Source organism: Pongo abelii, chromosome 2 (assembly GCF_028885655.2).
Source record: "Pongo abelii isolate AG06213 chromosome 2, NHGRI_mPonAbe1-v2.0_pri, whole genome shotgun sequence".
NCBI classification, from domain to species: domain Eukaryota; kingdom Metazoa; phylum Chordata; class Mammalia; order Primates; family Hominidae; genus Pongo; species Pongo abelii.
The window spans coordinates 145844554-145870393 of record NC_085928.1 but is presented as its reverse complement, the minus strand read 5'-3'; the positions used below and the strand labels follow the sequence as shown (position 1 = coordinate 145870393).

The following is a 25840-nucleotide window of genomic DNA, read 5'->3' as shown; positions in this document are numbered from 1 at the left end:
TGGAGTCTCACTCTGTTGCCCAGGCTGGAGTGCAGTGGCGTAATCTCAGCTTACTGCAACCTCCGCCTCCCAGGCTCAAGTGATCCTTCTGTCTCAGCCTCCAGAGTATGGGACTAAAGGCGTATGCCACCACGTCTGGCTAATTTTTTGTATTTTTGGTAGAGATGGGGTTTCACCTGTTTGGCCAGGCTGGTATCAAACTCTTGACCTCAAGTGATCCACCCACCTTGGCCTCCCAAAGTGCTAAGATTACAGGTGTGAGCCACCACGGCTGGCCTCAAATTTCTTTTTTTTTTTTTTTCTTTTTCTTTTGGAGACGGAGTCTTGCTCTGTTGCCCAGGCTGGAGTGCAATGGTGCAATCTTTGCTCACTGCAACCTGCGCCTCCAAGGTTCAAGCAGTTCTCCTGTCTCAGCCTCCGGAGTAGCTAGGACTACAGACATGTGCCACCACACCCGGCAGTTTTTGTATTTTTATTAGAGACGGGGTTTTGCCATGTTGGCCAGGCTGGTCTCGAACTCCTGACCTCGGGTGATCCACTCACCTCAGCCTCCCAAAGTGCTGAGATAACAGGCGTGAGCCACCACACCCAGCCAAATTTCTTACTTTCATAATGCTGCCTGTCTCTGCAAGTTGCCACATATTAATTTTATCATATTAAAGAGTCATTATAGCATACTGGTTAAGACCACAGTCTGGAGGCAGACTGCTTTTGTTATTTCACTCTGCTACTTAATGGTTGTGTGTCTTTGGGCCTGTTGCTTAACATCTCTGTGCCTGTTTCTTTTTTTTTTCTTTTTTTTTTTGAGACGGAGTCTTGCACTGTTGCCCAGGCTGGAGTGCAGTGGCGCGATCTTGGCTCACTGCAAGCTCTGCCTCCTGGGTTCATGCCATTCTCCTGCCTCAGCCTCCTGAGTAGCTAGGACTACAGGCGCATGCCACCATGCCCAGCTAATTTTTTGTACTTTTAGTAGGGACGGGGTTTCACCGTGTTAGCCAGGATGGTCTCCATCTCCTGACCTCGTGATCCGCCCACCTCGGCCTCCCAAAGTGCTGGGATTACAGGTGTGAGCCACCGCACCTGGCCGTGCCTGTTTCTTTATACGTAAAGTGGGAGTGATAATACCAATACCTATCACAGTTGTAAGGATCAGTTGTTAATCTGTGAAAAATTTAGATTAGTGCCTGGCAAGTAGTAAGTGTGGATAAATGTTAACTTTTATTATTATTGCATTCTGGCCCAGATAAAATGAAGTAAGTTAAGCATATTTACTTTTTTTCATAATGAATTACAGCTATTATAGCAGATGAGAAGTGACAGTATCCATAATATGAGGAATGTAACTTTTTTCAAATTAAAAAGCAGTGATTTATATTTTAAAAGAATTCATAGTAAATGTGCTAATTTTCACCTATTTAGAACAAGCTCTTATAATTTGCCCTATTCCAAATCTTTTTATATTTCTTTTTCTTTTTCTCTTGAATATTATCTGTTGTTCTTTAAGGGGCATTAAGACTAAAGCTAACTCTATGAGACTTCTTCGTTTTCTTACTATTGGAGTCTTAAATTGGCAAATCCTGAACTAATTTTAAAATCTTGATATAACACCCTGAAAATTTATAGATACTTACTATCACATGACCCAGTAATGGCAGCCTTCCTCAACTTGAGCAAAATCACAGTCTTGGAAATCATAATTCCCACTACTTAAATGAAATGAAATATAGTAACAGGCCAACATCATGAAGTGGATGAATAAAAGCACTGAGTTCTGAAATTTTCAGGAACCTAAATTCTCTTCCCAACTGTTCAAAGGATTTACTCTAAGAGATTAGCTAACTTTGTTAAGTATACAATATCTGTGCTCATTTACCCAAATCTGTCAGTATGTATAATTCTCTCAGTGGAATACAGTTACAATTAAATTAACTTTCTTGAGCACTCAAATAATATTTAGTTTGCATCCAAATCTAGGCCAAACTTTATTGCTAAAGAAGGTCTTTAGTCCATCCCCATTGGAAACAAGAGGAAAAAATAACAATAAAGAAAGCCTGGCCAGGCGTGGTGGCTCATGCCTCTAATCCCAGCACTTTGGGAGGCCGAGACGGGTGGATCACCTAAGGTCAGGAGTTCGAGACCAGCCTGGTCAACATGGCGAAACCCTGTCTCTACTAAAAATACAATAAAAAAAACAGTAGCTGGGCGTGGCAGTGGGCACCTGTAATCCCAGCTTTTCGGGAGGCTGAGGCAGGAGAATCGCCTGAACCCAGGAGGCAGAGGTTGCAGTGAGCCGAGATAGCGCCATTGCACTCCAGCCTGGGCAATAAAAGCAAAACTCTGTCTCAAAAAAAAAAAAAAAGAAAGCCTTTAATTTCTTCTGTTTCCTTGGTTGTTTCACATTTCCATTGTCTCTTAAAATACTACTGTTAATTAGTTCATCAGTAGATTGCTTACTTATTTGTGGTATTAAATGTACTACTCTTCAGATGTTTTGGGAAGTAATCATTTTACATAAGACACATTTGCTTTGTGCTCAACCTTTAAAGGAATCTTTTGCCTCCAACTCCTAAGATGGCTGATTCCCTAGACTTTCTTACATACTAATCAAGAAATCTGAGGGAGTAAAGGAACATTAGTAACTCCTAGCATCATTTCTTAAAAACCCAATAATTATTTATTGTTTGATGAAATGAGGACATTATAAGTTGCCCCTAGGATTGTGGTAAACATCCATATTAAGTATACCAACATTTCGTTCAGTAACTATTTATTAAATATCTACTATATGCAAAGCACTAATTTAGGTACTAACAGTGGAACAGTGTTCCTTTGAATACTGGAAGGTTTACAAGTTGACAGCTATCTGTTCTCATTTGAGTTTCCTAGAGTTAATTTAGCAGAATCAGAGTAACATAGAGCCTCAGAATACCTAGTCAACTCTCTTGTTTATAGATTTTAAAAATCTTTAATCCCGAGATGTAAAATAATTTTTCTGAGATCATATAGCTAGTTAATAGCATTGCTTGCTTTTTGTTCTTTTAGTTACTTTTCATTCAGCAAACATTCTCAAATCTTTTCTATTAAAAAGGTCAAGAGTGACCAAAAAAAATCCATCAACCTTAAAAGACTTCTATCAGCCCCATCCTATTTTTCACTGACTCTTTATAATCATACTTTTTTGAAAGAGTTAACTTCTTCCTTATCTTCCTTTCATCTCACTGCAGTCTGACTCAGCACTCATAACTCCATTGAAAGTGTTCTCCCCAAGGTTACCCACAGTTTCATAATTGCTATATCCCTGGGGCACTTTTAATCCTTATCTCTTATCTCTCTGTGGCGTTTGTCATTGTTAATTATTCATTTTTTTAATGTTTTCTTACCTCCGGGATATCATATTCTCCTGGTTTTATTTCTACTTCTCAAATAATTTCTTAGATTTCTTCATAAGCTCTTCTTCATCATTCATCTTTCAAATATTGGTATTTTCCAGGATACTTGCTGTCACCTTTCTCTGTGTATTCTCCTTGAGCAGTCTCATCCACTTCTGACACATCTGTTGCTATCTAAATGCTGAAGACTTCCAAATCCTTATTCTTACTCAAATTCTTTCTCTTGGGCTTTGAACTCACATACGCAGCTGCCTACTAGACATCTTCAAGATATCTATTAGGGATCTCAAAATCATCATCTCTAAAATTTAACTATTACTAACTGCATTTGTTCCTATGTTTCTTTCTTTTTTTTTTTTTTTTTGAGACAGGGTCTTACTCTGTCTCCCAGGCTGGAGTGCAGTGGCACAATCAATCTCAGCTCACTGCAACCTCTGCCTCCTGGGTTCAAGCGATTCTCTTGCCTCAGCTTCCTGAGTAGTTGGGATTACAGGCGCCCACCACCACACCCGGCTCATTTTTGTATTTTTAGTAGAGACTGGGTTTCACCATGTTGCCCAGGCTGGTCTTGAACTCCTGACCTCAGGTGATCTGCCAACCTCAGCCTCCCAAAATGCTCGGATTACAGGCGTGAGCCATCATGCCTGGCCTGTTCCTGTGTTTTTTATCTTGATGACTTAATACCACAATTCCTCTAGTAGGCAGCTCCCTAGAAATTAAGGAGTAATCATCAACAGCCTCTACCCGATTGCTCCCTAAATTCTATCAGTTCTACTGCTTTATCTTTCATCTATCCATATCTTTAGAGCCAATATATTATTTTCAGGCCCTCATTCTAAATTACCCCTGGCTGGGCACGGTGGCTCACGCCTGTAATCCTAGCACTTTGTGAGGCCGAGACTGGCGGATCACGAGGTCAGGAGATCAAGACCATCTTGGCCAACATGGTGAAACCCCATATCTACTAAAAATACAAAAATTAGCCAGGTATGGCAGCACACACCTGTAGTCCCAGCTACTCAGGAGGCTGAGGCAGCAGAATTGCTTGAACCCGGGAGACAGAGGCTGCAGTGGGCTGAGATCGCACCACTGCACTCCAGCCTGGGTGACAGAGTGAGACTACATCTCAAAAAAAAAAAAAAAAAAAACAAATCCTATGGCCTTTGTTAATATGCAATAAAATACACAGTAATGATTAAGAACATGGACTTTAGAGTCAGACAGCCCCACGTTTGGATCCTTGCTCTGTCACTTAGCATCTATGGGTGCTGTGAATATCAGTTTTCTTGTCTGTAAAACAGGAATATTACCATTTACTTTGTAGGGTGATGGTGAAATGTAAATTTATAGTCCTGGGAACACAGTATGTGGTACATATCAGCTCTCAACGAAAGATGTGACTACTCTAACTGGCCTATTCCACATCATTCTCCATTGTGTTTAGAATATGATTCATTTACACAAAATTTTAGCACTCTCATGCTAAAAATCCTTCTTAAGTAGTTCCTTATTGCCAGCAGGACAATATTCAAATGATTTAATGTGATATTTTAAATGGTCTATGTAAATGCAAATGGTTTTATTCTTCTTTAGCTTTTTTTCTTGCTGCTGTCTTCCCTATTTATACTCCAGCTACAATAAATTAACAGTTCCTCAAAAGCACCTCTGCACTTTTTTTTTTTTTTTTTTTTTTTTTTTGAGATAGAGTCTTGCTCTATTGCCCGGGCTGGGGTGCAGTGGCGCAATCTCGGCTTACTGCAACCTCTGCCTCCCAGATTCAAGCCATTCTCCTGCCTCAGCCTTCCAAGTAGCTGGGATTACAGGCGTGCACTACCACACGTGGCTAATTTTTCTATTTTTAGTAGAGACAGGGTTTCATCATGTTGGCCAGACTGGTCTCGAACTCCTGACCTCAGGTGATCTGGCTGTCTCAGCCTCCCAAAGTGCTGGGATTACAGGCGTGAGCCACCGCACCCAGCCACCTCTGCTTTTTTGAATATCTGCCTTACCTGGAATACCTTTTTCTGTAGCTAGATTATTTTTCTCCTTCAGGACTCAGCTTACATGTTATCTTCTTTGGGAACTCTTCCATGACTACTTTTGACTCTGAGTTAACATTTTCCAACATGGGGCCCGTGTTTTCTCCTACCATAGCACTCCTTACACTATATTGCAGTTGCCTGTTCCCTTATCTGTTTCCCTCAGTGTATTTTGAATGTTTAAAATTAAAGAAGTTTCAGGAATGTTGAAGTTTAGTTATTAGATATTTATCTGCAGAAACATGAAAAGTTCTCAAGAGGGTGTCCTTTTTACTTCTCTCCACAAGATGAACTCGCTCCTTCTTCCACATACTATACTCATGTTAGCAAAAGAAAATATGTGTGTAATTTTTGAAGTGTCATTATTTGGGATGTAAAGATCCCCAAAAAGACTGAGTGCTGTCATCTGTATAAAATAGAGTGGCTTAAAGAGTTTTAGCTGAGTACTTTTTAAGTGTTTCTACATTAGCCTTTGCTCAGGTAATTAGTCTTCATTACTGTTTTAAATGTTGGCATCTGCATGTGTCCTACTCATTAGTCAGTGAGAAGAATATGAGCTCTTATATCAGATAGTCCTAGTTTCAACCCCTCGCTAATAATTACTGTTTCTTAGGATCAATGTAAATGTTAAACTATATAATAGTAAGCCCTTAAACCAGTGCCTGGTGGGTTGTAAGCACTCGATAAATTTAAAATATTTTAAGCCAGGGTCTTGCTCTGTCACCCAGGCTGGAATGCAGTGGCACAATTATGTCTCACTTCAGCCTCGACCCCATGGGCTCAAGTGATCTTCCTGCCTCAGCCTCCCCAGTAACTCGGACTACAGGCATGCTCCACCATGTGCAGCTAATTTTCTGGGTTGCCCACGCTGGTCTCAAACTCTTGGATTCAAGCAATCCTCTCACCTGTACCTCCCAAAGCACTGGGATTGCAGGCATGAGCCACTGCACTTGACTTGAAATTTCCTTTTGGACTTTTCAAATGTTCCTTATGGAATCTTATCCGGCCATCTAATTAAATCTATTTACCCATCCAACCTTAGATTAAAGCCCATCCTCCTATGAAGATTTCTCCAACTTTGCTAGTTAGAGTTAATACAATAACTGAACACTTCATCTCCGTAATTGGTCTGTCTGCTAGAATGTTAACTATTTGAGGGCATGGCACTGTCTTAAATTTCTTTCTTCCCCTGACATTGTGCAGAGTGCTGAGATATAAGAGAAATTCAGTACACATTTGTTGCCTAATTGAGTTTTTTCAGTGTGCTGCTCTGCTGCCTCACTTTACTAGCAGTAATGTGTGTCACAGGAATGACTAGCAATTTTAATCAACCTAAGTAAACCATATTTATAAAGGAAATCTGTTGAAAACAATCATACTGAGTATTCCATAGCTAACTATAACTGTTTTAGAGTGTCAGTGTCACTGCCCCTTCTATTAGGACAGATAACTAAGAAATGACTACATTAAATGGTTCCCAACATTAAATTTGGTTATATGAATTTCCTTGAGAATAAACCAGTTTTGCTATTTTCCACTTACTGTTTCTTCTAGATCAGTTTTTTATGATCCTGTAATTCACGCTTGCAAATTTGAATGTGTCTTACAGGAGGATTTGTTGGTATTGAGGAAAACGGTGAAATCCTTTTTGGCTGTTTGCCAGCAGTGCCTGTCTAATGTTAATACTCCAGTGAAAGAACAGGTAAGAAATTATCAGTAAGAGCTCTCAATAAAATCAACTCAAATACATTAATGAACATTAAGAAGATACAGTTTTTTTATGGCAGTTTTTGTACACATGTTCATTCCTAACATTTACTGGACCTGAAACAAGACTGTAGATGTGTGAATTTATGTTATAAAGCAAGCTAACAAACTTATTATATAATATACATTCTTTCCTTTTACTTTCACAAGTATACTGTCATCAGCTGGAAGGGCAGGTTGAAATGTAGACACTTTTTTTTTTTTTTTTGAGACAGAGTCTCGCTCTGTTGCCCAGGCTGGAGTGCAGTGGCGCAATCTCGGCTCACTGCAACCTCTACCTCCCAGGTTCACGCCATTCTCCTGCCTCAGCCTCCCGAGTAGCTGGTACTACAGGCACCCGCCACTGCGCCCAGCTAATTTTTTGTATTTTTAGTACAGACGGGGTTTCACCATGGTCTCGATCTCCTGACCTCATGATCAGCCCGCTTTGGCCTCCCAAAGTGCTGAGATTACAGGCGTGAGCCACCGTGCCCGTCTGAAATGTAGACTTTTTGACTCCTAAGAATTGACACCAGAATGGCTGGGCACAGTGGCTCACGCCTGTAATCCCAGCACTTTGGGAGGCCGAGGCGGGCAGATCACAAGGTCAAGAGATCAAGACTATCAAACCCCGTCTCTACTAAAAATACAAAAAAAAAATTAGCAGGGCATGGTGGCAGGCGCCTGTAACCCCAGCTACTTGGGAGGCTGAGGCAGGAGAATCGCATGAACCCGGGAGATGGAGGTTGCAGTGAGCCGAGATCGCGCCATTGCACTCCAGCCTGGGCAGAAAGAGCGAAACTGTCTCAAAAAAGATTAAAAAAAAGAATTCTACACCAGAATATTGAGGGTCTTGGGGAGCTGACATATGACATACCCTTTTATCATCTTACCTTCAGCTCCTTCCCATACCAGTTAAGAGTTTCTCACACATGCATGCCAACATTTTAGCCCCACATCTTGAAACTCTGTCAATACCACCCTCCCAAACAGCTGCCCATTCACCACCCAGGGGCCTAGTAGTATGTACATTGGGTATGCAGTATGCCTAGAGAAGAGGCCTTTGCAGGCTCAGACAACAGGATCAAGACTGTAGGGCAAGGAGTCTCTGAGTCCCTATACTTGGACAGTGGTGTAGAAGTGGGGTTTGGTAAGCAGGTGGGTATATCCTGTTGGTCTGATAGATTCCTCATCTCTTGTAGAGGGGCACAGCCCAAAGAGGGTCAGGGTGGGCCAGGGAAGTACTGTTTCCATGATATGATTTTGTAAACTATTTTTTAAATTAGACTGTTGTATTGGGGAGTACATCTGTGTAAAACAGAATGTGTATTTTCCATACTATTTCTTATTTTGATATTGGGCTAGAGTCAGTTAATGTGGTGAAAGAGTACAGTATTACTTATCCTTTGCTGTCTCTTACAAATAGTGACAAGTATCTTTATTGAGTTATCAGCATTTAACTTAAAATGGAAACAGAGATGGTCTTCCCTAAACCTTATTCTTTAAATCTTCAGAACACTACTTATGGAGAATACCCAGCTCTGCCATTTATTTTATTTTATTTTATTTTGTTTTGTTATTTATTTATTTAGGTTATTTATTTATTTATTTATTTATTTTGAGACGGAGTCTCCCACTGTTGCCCGGGCTGGTGTGCAGTGGCTTGATAGCGGCTCGCTGCAACCTCCACCTCCTGAGTTCAAGCAATTCTGCTTTCTCAGCCTCCCAAGTAGCTGGGATTACAGGTGCCCGTGACCACGCCTGGCTAATTTTTTTGTATTTTTAGGAGATATGGGTTTCACTGTGTTGGGCAGGCTGGTCTCAAACTCCTGACCTCATGATCTGCCTGCCTCAGCCTCCCAAAGTACTGGGATTACAGGTGTGAGCCACTGCACCTGGCCCAGCTCTGCCATTTAAACCCCAAATCCAGTGTTTCTGCATCAGACCTGCTTGGTGATGTCCAAAACTATGGCCTGCTGGTTAAAAAGTATTCCCCCTGGATTCTCTGTATGCTGCCTTTTTTTCAAATGGCTCTTTCTAAATACCTGAGTATATTTCATGGTTGTGCTGTCAGGGCATAAACTGCCAAGACTCTTGCTGCAGTTGGACAACCAGATATACAGTTATCCCAAACCAAATGCCAAAATTATCTTTTCCCATAGAAGTCAGCTTTGGATGGGGCAGTGTTAGTGGATTGTTTGGAAGTTTCAGAGCCCTCAATTACCCCACAACAAAATCTTTCTATTGTAATAAACTGATCAGACCCATTTATTTCACTCAATCCATTAAATAGGGCAAATTTGGCAGCATACCTATAATGTGTACAAATGTATTCAATGTCTCTTTATATAATTAAATTTGTTTGGAGGCTTTATTAGATACTGGTTTTTATATGAATGGTTTTCTAATACAGTCATGCACCACTTAACAACAGGGATACATTGTGAGAAAGGTGTTGTTAGGCAATTTCATCATTGTATGACCATCATAAGAGTATATTTACACAAACAAATGGTATTGCCTACCACATGCCTATGCTCTATGGTATATTCTATTCCTCTTAAGCTACGATCCTGTACTGTATAATACTATACTGAGTAGTATAGATAATTATAATAAAACTGGTATTTATATATCTAAACATATCTAAAATACAGTATAAAAGATTTAAAAATGGTATACTTACCATAAGAATGGAAGTAGCTCTGAGTGAGTAAGTAAGTGAGTGAGTGAGTGAGTGGTGAGTGAATAGGAAGGCCCAAGACATTACTATACACTACTGTAGACTCTATATGTACCATACACTTAGACTATACTAAATTAATTAAAATATTTTTCTTTCTTCAATAATAAATTAACCGTATCATACTATAATTCTTTTTCTTTGTAAACTTTTTAATTTTTTTAACTTTTAAACTCTTTTGTAATAATACCTAACACACAAACACATTAAACAGCTGTACAAAATTTTTTTTTTTTTTTTTTTGTTGAGATGGAGTTTTGCTCTTGTTGCCCAGGCTGGAGTGCAGTGGCACAATCTCAGGTCACCCCAACCTCCACCTCCCATGTTCAAGCGATTCTCCTGCCTCAGCCTCCCTAGTAGCTGGGATTACAGGCGTGCACCACCACACCTGGCTAATTTTGTATTTTTAGTAGAGATGGGATTTCTCCATGTTGGTCAGGCTGGTCTCAAACTCCCAACCTCAGGTGATCCTCCCACCTTGGCCTCCCAAAATGCTAGGATTACAACTGTGAGCCACCGTGCCTGGCCAAAATATTTTTTTTCTTATATCTTTATTCTAGAAGCTTTTTTCTATTTATTTTTTAAGACAGAGTCTCGCTTTGTCACCCAGGCTGGAGGGCAGTGGTGTGATCTTGGCTCACCGCAACCTCTGTCTCCTGGGTTCAAATGATTCTCATGCCTCAGCCTCCCAACATAATTGGGATTACAGGCGTGTGGCTACCGTGCCTGGCTAATTTTTGTATTTTTTAGTAGAGATGGGGTTTCACCATGTTGCCAAGCTAGTCTCAAACTCCTGGCCTCAAGAAATCCACCTACCTCAGTCTCCCAAATTACTGGTATTAACAGGCATGAACCATTGCATCCAGCCTATTTAATTAAAAAAAAAAACATTTTTGTTAAAAAATAAGAAACAGGCCAGGCGTGGTGGCCCATGCCTGTAATCCCAGCACTTTGGGAGGCTGAGGTAGGTGGATCACTTGAAGTCAGGAGTTGGAGACCAGCCTGACCAATATGTTGAAACCCCATCTCTACTAAAAATACAAAAAAATTAGCTGGGCTTTGTGGCATGCACCTGTAGTCCTAGCAACTTGAAAGGCTAAGACAGGAGAATGGCCTGAACCCGGGAGGCAGAGGTTGCAGTGAGCCAAGATCGCGTCACTGCACTCCAGCCTGTTAGAAATGGGTAAGTTCTTCAAAGATTATAAAAAGTCACAATTTCTTACCATAAGATTGCTATCCACTATTAGTGTGTGTGTGTGTGTAAGTGTGTGTGTATCCCAAATCAGCTGTCCTACCTTCCTCCAGCATTGACAGAACTAGACAAGCCCCAGCCCATAGTGCATGCCATTCCTTATTTGGAGATGCTTCCTTAACTATCCCTGGGCAACTTCCTTTTCTTTCTTTGTTCTATCCCCCTTACCTAATAAAGTTTTAAACTAATAACCGGTTGGGTAAAGTAAAATGTGAGGTCCTATTTCAACCAATGGAAACTGGACACAGCAGTAGGGTAGACGTGTCAGTCTCCTTTGTTTGGTGTGCTTTCGTGGCTGGACAGCTATTGAGTAGCACCCTTTCTGCAGAAAGTAAAGCTTGCCTTTACTTGCATTGTTCATTTGTTTCATCATTTGTTCCCATGTTAATTCTGTTTTTCGTGACACCAAAAACTTCATACCCAACAAGCCTGGGTAACAGAGCAGGACTCTGTCTTAAGAGCTCCTGAAGGAAGCACTAAACATGGAAAGGAACAACCGGTACCAGCTACTGCAAAAACATGCCAAAATGTAAAGACCATCAAGGCTAGGAAGAAACTGCATCAACTAATGAGCAAAATAACCAGCTAACATCATAATGACAGGATCAGATTCACACATAACAATATTAACCTTAAATGTAAATGGGCTAAATGCTCCAATTAAAAGACACAGACTGGCAAATTGGATAAAGAGTCAAGACCCATCAGTGTGCTGTATCCAGGAAACCCATCTCATGTGCAGAGACACACATAGGCTCAAAATAAAGGGATGGAGGAAGATCTACCAAGCAAATGGAAAACAAAAAAAGGCAGGGGTTGCAATCCTAGTCTCGGATAAAACAGACTTTAAACCAACAAAGATGAAAAGACACAAGGCCATTACATAATGGCAAAAGGATCAAGTCAACAAGAAGAGCTAACTATCCTAAATATATATGCACCCAATACAGGAGCACCCAGATTCATGAAGCAACTCCTTAGTGACATACAAAGAGACTTTAGACTCCCACACAATAATAATGGGAGACTTTAACACCCCACTGTCAACATTAGACAGATCAACGAGACAAAGTTAAAAAGGATATCTAGGAATTGAACTCAGCTCTGCACCAAGTGGACCTAATAGACATCTACAGAACTCTCCACCCCAAATCAACAGAATATACATTCTTTTCAGCACCACACCACACCTATTCCAAAATTGACCACATAGTTGGAAGTAAAGCACTCCTCAGCAAATGTAAAAGAACAGAAATTGTAACAAACTCTCTCTCAGACCACAGTGCAATCAAACTAGAACTTAGGATTAAGAAACTCACTCAAAACCGCTCAACTACATGGAAACTGAACAACCTGCTCCTGAATGACTACTGGGTACGTAATGAAATGAAGGCAGAAATAAAGATGTTCTTTGAAACCAACGAGAACAAAGACACAACATGCCAGAATCTCTGGGACACTTTCAAGGCAGTGTGTAGAGGGAAATTTATAGCACTAAATGCCCACAAGAGAAAGCAGGAAAGATCTAAAATTGACACCCTAACATCACAATTAAAAGAACTAGAGAAGCAAGAGCAAGCACATTCAAAAGCTAGCAGAAGGCAAGAAATAACTAAGATCAGAGCAGAACTGAAGGAAATAGAGACACAAAAAACCCTTCAAAAAATCAATGAATCCAGGAGCTGGTTTTTTGAAAAGATCAACAAAATTGATAGACTGCTAGCAAGACTAATAAGAAAAGAGAGCAGAATCAAATAAATGCAATAAAAAATGACAAAGGGGATATCACCACCGATCCTACAGAAATACAAACTACCATTAGAGAAAACTATAAATACCTCTACACAAATAAACTAGAAAATCTAGAAGAAATGGATAAATTCCTCGACACATACACCCTCCCAAGACTAAACCAAGAAGAAATTGAATCTCTGAATAGACCAATAACAGGCTCTGAAATTGAGGCAATAATTAATAGCTTACCAACCAAAAAGAGTCCAGGACCAGATGGATTCACAGCCGAATTCTACCAGAGGTACAAGGAGGAGTTGGTACCATTCCTTCTAAAACTATTCCAATCAATAGAAAAAGAGGGAATCCTCCCTAACTCATTTTATGAGGCCAGCATCATCCTGATACCAAAGCCTGGCAGAGACACAACAAAAAAAGAGAATTTTAGACCAATATCCTTGATGAACACTGATGCAAAAATCCTCAATAAAATACTGGCAAACTGAATCCAGCAGCACATCAAAAAGCTTATCCACCATGAACAAGTGGGCTTCATTCCTGGGATGCAAGGCTGGTTCAACATACGAAAATCAGTAAACGCAATCCAGCATATAAACAGAACCAAAGACAAAAACCACATGATTATCTCAATAGATGCATTAAAGGCCTTTGACAAAATAACAACCCTTCATGCTAAAAACTCTCAATAAATTAGGTATTGATGGGACGTATGTCAAAATAATAAGAGCTATCTATGACAAACCCACAGCCAATATCATACCGAATCGGCAAAAACTGGAAGCATTCCCTTTGAAAACTGGCACAGGACAGGGATGCCCTCTCTCACCACTCCTATTCAACATAGTGTTGGCAGTTCTGGCCAGGGCAATCAGGCAGGAGAAGGAAATAAAGGGCATTCAATTAGGAAAAAAGGAAGTCAAATTGTCCCTGTTTGCAGATGACAGGATTGTATATTTAGAAAACCCTGTAGTCTCAGCCGAAAATCTCCTTAAGCTGTTAAGCAACTTCAGCAAAGTCTCAGGATACAAAATCAGTGTGCAAAAATCACAAGCATTCTTATACATCAATAACAGACAGAGAGCCAAATCATGAGTGAACTCCCATTCACAATTGCTTCAAAGAGAATAAAATACCTAGGAATCCAACTTACAAGGGATGTGAAGGACCTTTTCAAGGAGAACTACAAACCACTGCTCAATGAAATAAAAGAGGATACAAACAAATGGAAGAAAATTCCATGCTCATGGGTAGGAAGAATCAATATCGTGAAAATGGCCATACTGCCCAAGGTAATTTATAGATTCAGTGCCATCCCCATCAAGCTACTTTCTTCACAGAATTGGAAAAAACTACTTTAAAGTTCATATGGAACCAAAAAAGAGCCCGCATCGCCAAGTCAATCCTAAGCCAAAAGAACAAAGCTGGAGGCATCACTCTACCTGACTTCAAACTATACTACAAGGCTACAGTAACCAAAACAGCATGGTACTGGTACCAAAACAGAGATATAGACCAATGGAACAGAACAGAGCCCTCAGAAATAACTCCGCATATCTACAACTATCTGATCTTTGAGAAACCTGACAAAAACAAGCAATGGGGAAAGGATTCCCTATTTAATAAATGGTGCTGGGAAAACTGGCTAGCCACATGTAGAAAGCTGAAACTGGATCCCTTCCTTACACCTTATACAAAAATTAATTCAAGATGGATTAAAGACTTAAATGTTAGACCTAAAACCATAAAAACCCTAGAAGAAAACTTAGGCAATACCATTCAGGACATAGGCTTGGGCAAGGACTTCATGTCTGAAACACCAAAAGCAATGACAACAAAAGCCAAAAATGACAAATGGGATCTAATTAAACTCAAGAGCTTCTGCACAGCGAAAGAAACTACCATCAGAGTGAACAGGCAACCTACTCATCTGACAAAGGGCTAATATCCAGAATCTACAATGAACTCAAACAGATTTACAAGAAAAAACAAACAACCCCATCAAAAAGTGGACGAAGGATATGAACAGACGCTTCTCAAAAGAAGACATTTATGCAGCCAAAAAACACATGAAAAAATACTCATCATCACTGGCCATCAGAGAAATGCAAATCAAAACCACAATGAGATACCATCTCACAACAGTTAGAATGGCAATCATTAAAAAGTCAGGAAACAACAGGTGCTGGAGAGGATGTGGAGAAATAGGAACACTTTTACACTGTTGGTGGGACTGTAAACTAGTTCAACCATTGTGGAAGTCAGTGTGGCGATTCCTCAGGAATATAGAACTAGAAATACCATTTGATTCAGCCATCCCATTACTGGGTATACACCCAAAGGATTACTGGGTATATACCCAGTATATAAGGTATATAAGGTATATACTGGGTATATACCCAAAGGATTATAAACACATGCACACGTATGTTTATAGTGGCACTATTCACAATAGCAAAGACTTGGAACCAACCCAAATGTCCAACGATGATAGACTGGATTAAGAAAATGTGGCACATATACACCATGGAATAGTATGCAGCCATAAAAAATGATGAGTTCCTGTCCTTTGTAGGGACATGGATGAAGCTGGAAACCATCATTCTCAGCAAACTATCACAAGGACAAAAAACCAAACACCACATGTTCTCACTCATAGGTGGGAACTGAACAATGAGAACACTTGGACACAGGAAGGGGAACATGACACACTGGGGACTGTTGTGGGGTGGGGGGAGTGGGGAGGGATAGCATTAGGAGATATACCTAATGCTAAATGACGAGTTAATGGGTGCAGCACACCAACATGGCACATGTATACATATGTAACAAACCTGCACATTGTGTGCATGTACCCTAAAACTTAAAGTATAATAATAAGAAAAAAAAAAAAAAAAGAAGAAACACATACATTAGCCTCGGCCTACAAAGTGTCAGAATTATCAGTATCAGTGTCTTCCACCTCCCACATGTCTCATTGGAACATCTTCAGTGGCAGTATTTTGCATGGAGCTGTCCTATCCTATGATAACAATGCATTCTTCTGGAGTACCTCCTGAAGGACCTGCCTGAGGATGTTTCACAGTTAATTTTTTTCATAAGTAGGAGTACACTCTAAAATTATGATTAAAATATAGAATAGAAATAGTATAGTATAGTATAGTATAGTAAATACATATGCCAGTAACATATTCATTATCCTCAAGCATTAGGTTCTATACACAAGTTGGATATGCTATACTGTTAAGACAACTGGCAGCATAATACACCAGCATCACCACAAACAACATCACAACAAACTCATGAGTAATGTGTTGCACCACAGGGTTATGTTACTACATCACTAGGTGATAGGAATTTTTCAGCTTCATTACAAGCTTATGGGATCCACCATCATGTATATGCAGTCCATTATTGACGGAAACATCACTGTGCAGTAGTACACTGACATTTTTTAACATTAGAATTTTTAGAAGTATTCATTATACTATGTTGAATTAGAGTTTCAAATTTATTCTAATTTGATTAAGCAGTATACAATTGATTTCTAATCTTTGTTACAATCTGTTATATCAATTTTGTATTTCCAGAGTTGGGTTAAACTCATTTTGTTCTTTTGACCTGTAATCAACACCTTGCTTAAACTCATTTTTTAAAAGTTCAAGTCAAACTATCTTAATGAGCTGTTTTTGAGTTGATACAGCAAAGTAAAAGAAATAGGTTATATTTGAGAAAAGTCTTAAATATGACAACTGTTTAATGAGAAAAAATAATTTTATTAAATTTGGAAATTATAACTAAATATTTGGAATTTAAATACTTAAAATTTATATTATGGTACTGCTATTAAACTATGTTTTAATTTCATACATTTTCATTAATGTTGACTTGTAGTTATATTTGTGTAATATTTTGCTGATGAATTGCCTTTGTATTCCAGGCTTTCATGTTACTCTGTGATCTTCTGATGATTTTCAGCCACCAATTAATGACAGGTGGCAGAGAGGGCCTTCAGCCTTTGGTGTTTAATCCAGATACTGGACTCCAGTCTGAACTCCTCAGTTTTGTGATGGATCACGTTTTTATTGACCAAGACGAGGAGAACCAGAGCATGGGTACTTGCAGCTATCATCTTGTCAATATTGATTTTTTTTTTACCAGCCCCAAAAGATAGGAGAAAAGAAACAAATTCAGTTCTAAAAATTATCGAGATTTCTTTCTTTTAAAAAAGTTGGCTGGGTGCAGTGGCTGACACCAGTAATCCTAGCACTTTGGGAGACTGAGGCAGGAGGATTGCTCAAACCCAGAAGTTCGAGAGCAGCCTAGGCAATATGGCAAGAGCTTGTCTCTACAAAACAGAAAAAACAAAAATTAAAAAAAAGTTAATAGTAATACATTCATATAGTTCAGAAACCAACAAGAATAAAAATGTACATAGTGAAGTCTCCCTCCTTTAACACTGTACCTCAGATCTTTTCCTGTCGTTATATAGAGAGCTCTGTCTTTCTCTAACAGCTACACAGCATTTCTTTATGTAGATATAGCATAATTCATATTATCCATCTCACATAGATTGACATATGGCTAGTTTCCAATCTTCAACTTTTACAAACTATGGTGTAATGAATAGTAGTGTACATTTGTTATTTCCCACATGTACAAATGTGTATGTAGGATAGATGTTGTTTCTAATTGGCTATGTCCGGGTTCATAATTTTGCTAAAAGAAAGTATCCAGGTTCCTTTCTATTCCTAAGTGGTCATTATGTATTACTTAAATGAACAAAAACCTAACTGTTTGATATTAAATGCTGAAAAACTGTTATCAAACCTCACTAGTGAAAATTGTGCTGTGCCTGCAGAATGATAACTTAGCAATATTAGACTGAATTGTTAATGATTAGTTGTACATAAGTTCACTTAGAATAGGTTATTTGTGAAATAGATTATTTAAGCTCTCTAAAATAATGTAAGAAGTATATTTGATCCACGAGTCTATTTGATGCTGTTCGGCTGTTCTTTCAGAACATTTTGGAAAATAATAGTCTGAAACAGTATGTTTATTTAGAGTCTATATTCATCTCAGGAGACAAATTTACCTGCTACTTGTCTTAAGCAAAAAAATGTCTGCTTCTCAAACTACTGATGCTTCACAATAAGACTAATTAGTAGAAAGCAAAGAGAGACTGACAACAAGTTCTTTTTATGAATCTATACATATAAGAGAGAGAAGAAAGAAGGTTGATTCCAAATAAGGGCAGGCCAGGACACAAGAGGGTCAGTACAGAGCCTGAAACAAATGTTATCATCTGGAGTCTTGTTGGCATGTTTTTTCTAGGATTAGAAATAGAAACCCCAGTGGGGTCTGGAACTTACAAATTTGAAGAAGAAACACACTTGTTTTGAAAGTATTTGATAGGGCTTTAAAAATTTTTTATATGTGCATAACATGGTTTGCAAAATATTTTGTTTCTCAGTTGATAATGTAACCATGTTTAGGATGAGCACTGAAAATTTAACTCATCCATATTTCCATTTCTTCCCTAAATATTTTTCTAAAAGAAAACTTTTTCCCTGTGTCTTAAAATTTTTCGGAAGTGTTCTCTCTGTGAGAATGTATTAACACATAAGGAATATTGAAATAAGAAAAGACAGCATTTTAAAGTTAATCAGATAATTTCACAGTATTGTTATGACACAAGTATCAGAAAAACAATCTTTATACATCTGTCCCTCAGTATTGTGGGGGATTGATTCCAGGACTCCCACTCATACCACAATCCATGGATGCCCAAATCTCTTAAATAAAATGGTAGAGTATAGTCAGCCCTCCCTATCCGTGGGTTCTGCATCCACAGATAGGGAGGGTAGACTATATATGGTTTGCTTATCTTATTCAGTCTTTACTATGATAATCTCCTAAGAAGATAGAAACCTTAGTACCTGTTAAATGTTTGATAAATGAGTAACTAAATACAGCACCCTAAAATAATTAATGTAACAGTTTTTGTCACATCTAAAACTGAATTGTACTATTTGTGAAGTTATAATATTAAGCTAATTTTCAATTATACAGATTATTTGCATTGTTTTACATGGATAAAGTACCAGAATTCATAACCAATTTGTAATCTGTGTTTAGAGGGTGATGAAGAAGATGAAGCTAATAAAATTGAGGCCTTACATAAAAGAAGGAATCTACTTGCTGCTTTCAGCAAACTTATCATTTATGACATTGTTGACATGCATGCAGCTGCAGACATCTTCAAACACTACATGAAGGTATAGTTAAATATTTTTATTTTTCTCCATCCTCTAACTGGCAGAGAAATTAGCAATTGAAAGGATGATGACAGAAGCTAAAATTGACAGCTTTTCACCTATGTAATATGGATGATTTTATGATAAAGTTTCTCTTTTATATAAGCTTTTTATCGTTCTGTACTATTATATCAGTTCCATTGAGTAGGAGTTCGAGCATTTATATGAAAGAACATACTTTCTAGCTACTTTCATAAGCTCCATTTTGTTCCTGACTCTGAAAAAGCAGTGCTCAGAGCTCTTCTTGATGTGGCCTGACAGGCACAGATGGGAGGGAATACTTCTCAGTTTTCCTGTATTTGCCTTGTTTTTGTGTCAGAGAGAATGTTCTCTTTTATTTAGAATATTGTATGTGCCATTTGATCTACTTGTGTCTTCATGTTTGGGTGTAGTCCAATTCCAGTTATGATATAGTAGCTGATTTATCATATTTTGCTGAACAACTGCAATGTGATGAGTAATGTGCTGGTAGCCAGAGGTTTAAGTAAGACACGATTTCTGCACTAAGGAGCTTACAGATTAAGAGTTAACTAACATCTAAACATAATATAATGTAGCATACTGATAATGAATGACTGCCATTGTTCATGCCATTTGTATTTGAGACACTGTTCTAAGACTTTCACATTATCATTGATCTTTCTAATCACCCTGTGATGTAAGAAATAGTATCATCATTTACATATAAGGAAACTAAGGCTCGAGAGGTAAACCTTTCAAGGTCACACACAACTATTGAAGTAACAGAAACTGGGATTTTATTTTAGGTTTGTCTGACTTCAAAGCTTAGCTCTTTTCACTAGACCACAAAGCTTCAGCATGATTATTGTAGTGATAGATGCATAAATTACTAACCTAACACCAAATATAGAGAGAGACTTAAGTGAGAGGAGCAAGAGAAGACTTCCTAAGGCTAATGTGTAAACAGAGTTGCATGGATGAATAGGAGCTTACTAGATAAGCATGGGAAGGAAGACAAGCCCTTGCCAAGACAGCAGCATAAATATGCCTACCTGTTTCAGCTCATTTTTCTGTAATTAGTCCAAAAAGAAATCATGAAAGAACTTGTCAAACTAATTATTGATATCCAAATAGACTGTGATATTTGCATGTTGAACCTTTCTAAAAGAAAATGTCATGATCTGTTAGCAAACTTCTGCTTGCTTCCAGTGACCATTTACTTTCCAAATATTCGCAGGCATTACATTTAATAATGTATTCTGTAATCAGGCTCAGCATCAAGCTCACTGATGGTATTGTTCAGAAAAGTTATTCCTCATCCTGATTTTCCATCAGTCACCTGGAACTTTATTCCAAATTACATGTTCCTGGGTCCCACTCAACCTAAATGAAAAATATCTAGAGTGGATCCCAGGCATTTGTGGAGGAGGGGTTAATTTTCCATATAACCTTCTTTCCCTTTGGAAAATCAGAACTATGATTATCTTTCTCCGTCCTCTAGCACCTTTCCTATTCTTCACCATTTCTTAAAGAACACAAAGTTTCCATAATCTCCACAAATTTTCTTAAGACACGATTCATCTGGCCTAGGAAACTAATTCAATTCAGAACAACTTGATGCTTTCATTATCTCTTCACTAAATCTGGATGTCAGTTCCATTTTATAAGTGTTTATCCTACCCTTTTTATATAGTTTTCTCTTTAGCAGGAAATAAAGAGGCATAAAATATGTTGAGTTCTGGTTTTTCCTGGTAATCCTTTAACAATACTTCATTGGTTCCAAGAAGTGAGTCTTATTCAGAACTTTTATCATCCTTAGCATTTCAGGGACACTTCTATTCACTATAGGCTCTAACCTTTTTGTGAGTATTATAATAGCTGTTCGCTCTTCTGATATATGGCTATGTGGCTTTTCCTCCAATTTTTGTACATAATTAGTTCAGTCTGAACTTAAAAGAAATCTGCCTGCTCCAGTACTTTAGTGTTTTGATATTTATCTTTTTTTCTTCATTGAGATAATTCTTCTTTGCACTAAAAGGATGATCCTTTTGAGCTGTTCGCCTTTTAGCATTTCACATCATGGAAACATACCTATCTTTTTGAGATTTTGAAAATCTAATTGCCAAACTATTATTAATCACTTCTTCACATAGGCTGTAGACTTCAGCTTGGAAACAATTTCCAGATTTAATGGTTTTAAATGAAACCTTTTGATTATTTACTCACAGAAAAAATTATTTAAATCTTGTGTCAAAAAACTGAATTTTAACTTTTCCCAGTCACTGTTGAAGATGTCTGTGTTTTACTTTTTTATATTTTGATAGTAAAATATAGAAATGTTGATTGGGGGTTACAAGGATGAGAGTGCACAAAGTATTAAATGAAGAGTTAAGTCTGTTACCCTAATCCCCCCTTCCCCCTATTTAGGCCCACCCCCCAGAAGTAAGCAGTTTTAACTGTTTTGGTTTTAGTTCTTCAGGAGGCTTCTACCAAAATTCTGTTTCTTGATCTGTCACCTTTTAGATGTTGTCTGTTCAATCATGTTATAAAGAATGGGGCCGGGCGCAGTGGCTCACGCCTGTAATCCCAGCACTTTTGGAGGCTGAGGCTGGTGGATCACTTGAGGTCAGGAGTTCAAGACCAGCCTGGCCAACATGGTGAAACCCTGTCTCTACTGAAAATATAAAAATTACCCGATCATGGTGGCACACACCTGTTGTCCCATCTACTTGGGAGGCTGAGGTGGGAGAATTGCTTGAACCCAGGAGGCAGAGGTTGCAGTGAACCGAGATCATGCCATTGCACTCCAGCCTGAGCAACAGAGTGAGACTTCGTTTCAAAAACAAATAAAAGCAAAAATAAAAAACAAGAATGGAGAAGGCCAGGTACAGTGGCTCACGCCTGTAATCCCAGCATTTTGGGAGGCTGAGGTGGGTAGCTCACTTGAGATCAGGAGTTCAAGACCAGCCTGGGCAACATGGCAAAAACCCCATCTCTACAAAATATTTTTTTTTAAAATTAGCCAGGTGTGGTGGCACATGCCTGTAGTCCCAGCTATTTAGGAGGCTGAGGTGGGAGGATCACCAGAGCCCAGAGTTGAAGGCTGCAGTGAGCTACAATCACACCACTGCACTCCAGCTTGAGTGAGACCCTCTATCAAACAAGAAAAAACAAGAATGGGGAATTTTTCTCACCACCTCTCTTCCTGGAATTCCCAGCTTTTTTGGTTTTACTAGTATTAGTTCATAATCTTAAACATCAAATGTGCATTCCTGTAACTTCAGTTATTTAACTCCTGTTATGTTTAAGATGAAGAAATTAAACACTTTTTTATTTACCTTTCCTTTCTTTTACCAACCTGTTGGTTTTTTTTTTTTTCATTTTCAAAGGAGGTGACACCAACCTATTCTTTAACTCATGAAATGTCAGTAATTTTAAAGCCATGTTTTCTTTCTTTCCCTCACAGTATTACAATGACTATGGTGATATTATTAAGGAAACACTGAGTAAAACCAGGCAGATTGATAAAATTCAGTGTGCCAAGACTCTCATTCTCAGTTTGCAACAGGTAAGAAATTTGGAGAGAGGGAGACAAAGAATGGAAATAACATTATTGCACTTCTCTGTGCTTAATATTTGCTAGGTATCTCATCTCATTTAAACTAGGTCATTTTATATTGTTTTGTCAGTGCATTACTGTGGATATTTTCTGGTACAAAGACATAGGTTAGGTGTCTTTTCTTTTGGAAGAAAATCCTAGAGTTCATATTTCAAATAAATGCAATCCTAAGGTGATTTATTCTTGGACTAGATGAAATGTCAAATTGGAAATTTAAAAAGTAGTAATTTAAGAAGAAAAATATAAAAAGTATTTCATGAGGAAGGGCACCAGGAGATAAGAAAATGTTTTTCATATTGCATAAATAAGATTTCTAATAAATGCTTAGTAATTTAAAATGATTTCAGGGGACCTAGTGGATATATATATGTGATATGTGCATATATAAAAATACGTAATATATATATGTTTGTATTTAGTTTATGATAAAAGTCTCATATCAGTGGCAAAAGGATTGAGACTATTCAATAAATGGTGATGGGTCAGCTGACTGTATTTGAAAAAATAGCTGTTTATAGTCCTACCTAATGTGTACCCAAAATAACTACTAGATGGTTTATATATAAAAGGCCAAAAATAAGGGTTTATAAGAAAATAAGAGGATATTTTTTAAATCCTCTTTCTAAAGAAGTCACAGAGTTAATAATTGATGATCTGTATAAATTTTTTTCATTTTCTTTTTTTTTTTTTTTTTTTTTTCTTTTTTGCAGAGATGATGTTTCACCATGTTGGCCAAGCTGGTCTCAAACTCCTCAGCCTCAAGTGATCCACCTACCTTGGCCTCCCAAAGTGCTGGGATTGTAGACATAAGCCACCTTGCCCCAGCCAATCTGTATAAATTTAAATAGGTTAAATAGATGTATACATCATTCAGCACTTTGAGCAAAGTTAAAAAAAATGACAGATGGGGGAAATATTTTCAGTCCTACATAACAGATCCTACAGATCAGTAGGAAAGATAAATAAATCCCACAGAAAAGTGAGCGAGGGATAGGAAAAAGGCACTTTTCCAAGGAAGAATCTTACAAACCAGTAAACATGAAAAGAGGCATTAGGCTGGGCGCAGTGGCTCACACCTGTAATCCCAGCACTTTGGGAGGCCGAGGCGGGTAGATCACCTGAGGTCAGGAGTTCGAGACCAGCCTGGCCAACATGGTGAAACCCCATCTCTACTAAAAATACAAAAAATTAGCCAAGCATGGTGGCAGGTGCCTGTAATCTCAGCTACTCAGGAGGCTGAGGCAAGACAATCATTTGGACCCGGGAGGCGGGGGTTGCAGGTATCCAAGATCATGCCATTGCACTCCAGCCTGGGCAACAAGAGCAAAACTGTGTCTCAAAAAAAAGAAAGAAAAGAGGCATTAATTAATTATATATAACATAAATAATAAGTAATGAAAGCCAAGCACAGTGGCTCACACATGTAATTCCAGCACTTTGGGAGGCCAAGGCAGGCAGATTGCTTGAGCCCATGAATTCAAGACCAGCCTGGGCAACATGGCAAGACCCCGTCTCCAAAAACAAAAACAAAAATAGCCAGATGTGTTGGCACGCACCCTGTAGTCCCAGCTACTCGGGAGGGTAAAGTGAGAGGATGGCATGAGCCTGGGAGGTCAAAGCTGCAGTGAGTTATGATTGCACCACTGCGTTCTAGCCTAGGTGACAGAGTGAGACCCTGTTTCTAATAATAATTATTATTATTATTAATGAAATACAAATTAAAATGGATACTTATTGCTCAACAGATTGGCATGACTGAAAATGATTGACAAAGATATAGAGGAAAAGGCCCCTTTTGAAAACTGCCTTGTTAGAAGACAGTTTTGTAGTATATTCCAAAAATTGAAGATATATATTCCCTTTAAACCAGTAATTTTGCTTCTAGGTATCTACATGGATATGCACAGGTGTGTACCAATAAATATATGTAAAAGATGTTTTATTGCAGCAGTCTCTGTAATAGTAACAAACTGGAAATAGTCTAAATGTCTATCAACAGGGGAATGGTTAAATAAACTGAGCTAGATAAAGGATTTTTAAGACAAAATATTGAGTGAAAAATATCAAGTTTCAGGACAAATGCAGTATGCTACCATTTATGTAAAAATAAAAACTTTAGCTGTAAATGTAATATATCTATACTGATTTAGAAAACTTTCAGACTTTAAACACTGGTTACCTTTGGAGAGAATAATGGTATTTGGTAGGAGAGAGAAAGAAGAACTTTTACTTTGATACTCTTTGAATTTTTCACAACAAAATGTATTCTTTGTATTCACTTTAAATGTACACTTTAAGTTTTAAAGTTTAAGGCTATTGTATATACCAATATGTGAAAACATTTTAAAGTTTAAGAATTTATAAACAGCCTGTAATCCCAGCACTTTGGGAGGCCAAGGCGGGCAGATCACAATATCAGGAGATCGAGACCATCCTGGCTAACACGGTGAAACCCCCTCTCTACTAAAAATACAAAAAATTAGCTGGGTGTGGTGGCGGGCACCTGTAGTCCCAGCTACTCGGGAGGCTGAGGCGGAGAATGGCATGAACCCAGGAGGTGGAACTTGCAGTGAGCCGAGATCATGCCATTGCACTCCAGCCTGGGTGACAGAGTGAGACTCCTCAGAAAAAAAAAAAGAATTTATAAACAATTATCTATGAATAAATTTGAAATCCCTGGAAGAACTGTTCCTTCAGTAATGACACAGCAAGTAGTTCAGGCCAATCTATTGCTGAAGAAAACTAAAAAAGTGCGGAACATATTAGCACCCAGGAGCTATTTCAGTGAATGGTGTGATTAGAATAAATTGAGAGATTGGGAGGTGAGAGACTGAAGAAAAGAAATGTCAACAATACTTTTCAGGACCTTCGCTATAAAGGGAATCAGAGAAATGGGTTAGTAGCTGGCAGAGGAAATGGGGTCGAGAAGTTAAGAGTATTTTTAAGATGTATACATCTAGTACAGAAGGAATAGTTTAGGAGGCAGGAGAGAGCAGTAAACACAAGAGCAAAATTATTGAGC

At 38.4% G+C, this 25840-nt stretch overlaps 1 protein-coding gene across 5 annotated transcripts in view; it reads left to right on the top strand.

The window, feature by feature from the left end:
* STAG1 (STAG1 cohesin complex component) overlaps nt 1-25840 on the top strand; it is a 406617-nt gene that overhangs the window by 356683 nt on the left and 24094 nt on the right. For all 5 annotated transcript variants that reach the window (XM_024244311.3, XM_063722218.1, XM_063722219.1 and 2 more), the window contains 4 exons: nt 7038-7130; nt 16859-17033; nt 19060-19199; nt 22666-22767. In XM_024244311.3, coding sequence (XP_024100079.1) covers nt 7038-7130; nt 16859-17033; nt 19060-19199; nt 22666-22767 — 510 coding nt within the window. The remainder of the gene's footprint in view (nt 1-7037; nt 7131-16858; nt 17034-19059; nt 19200-22665; nt 22768-25840) is intronic.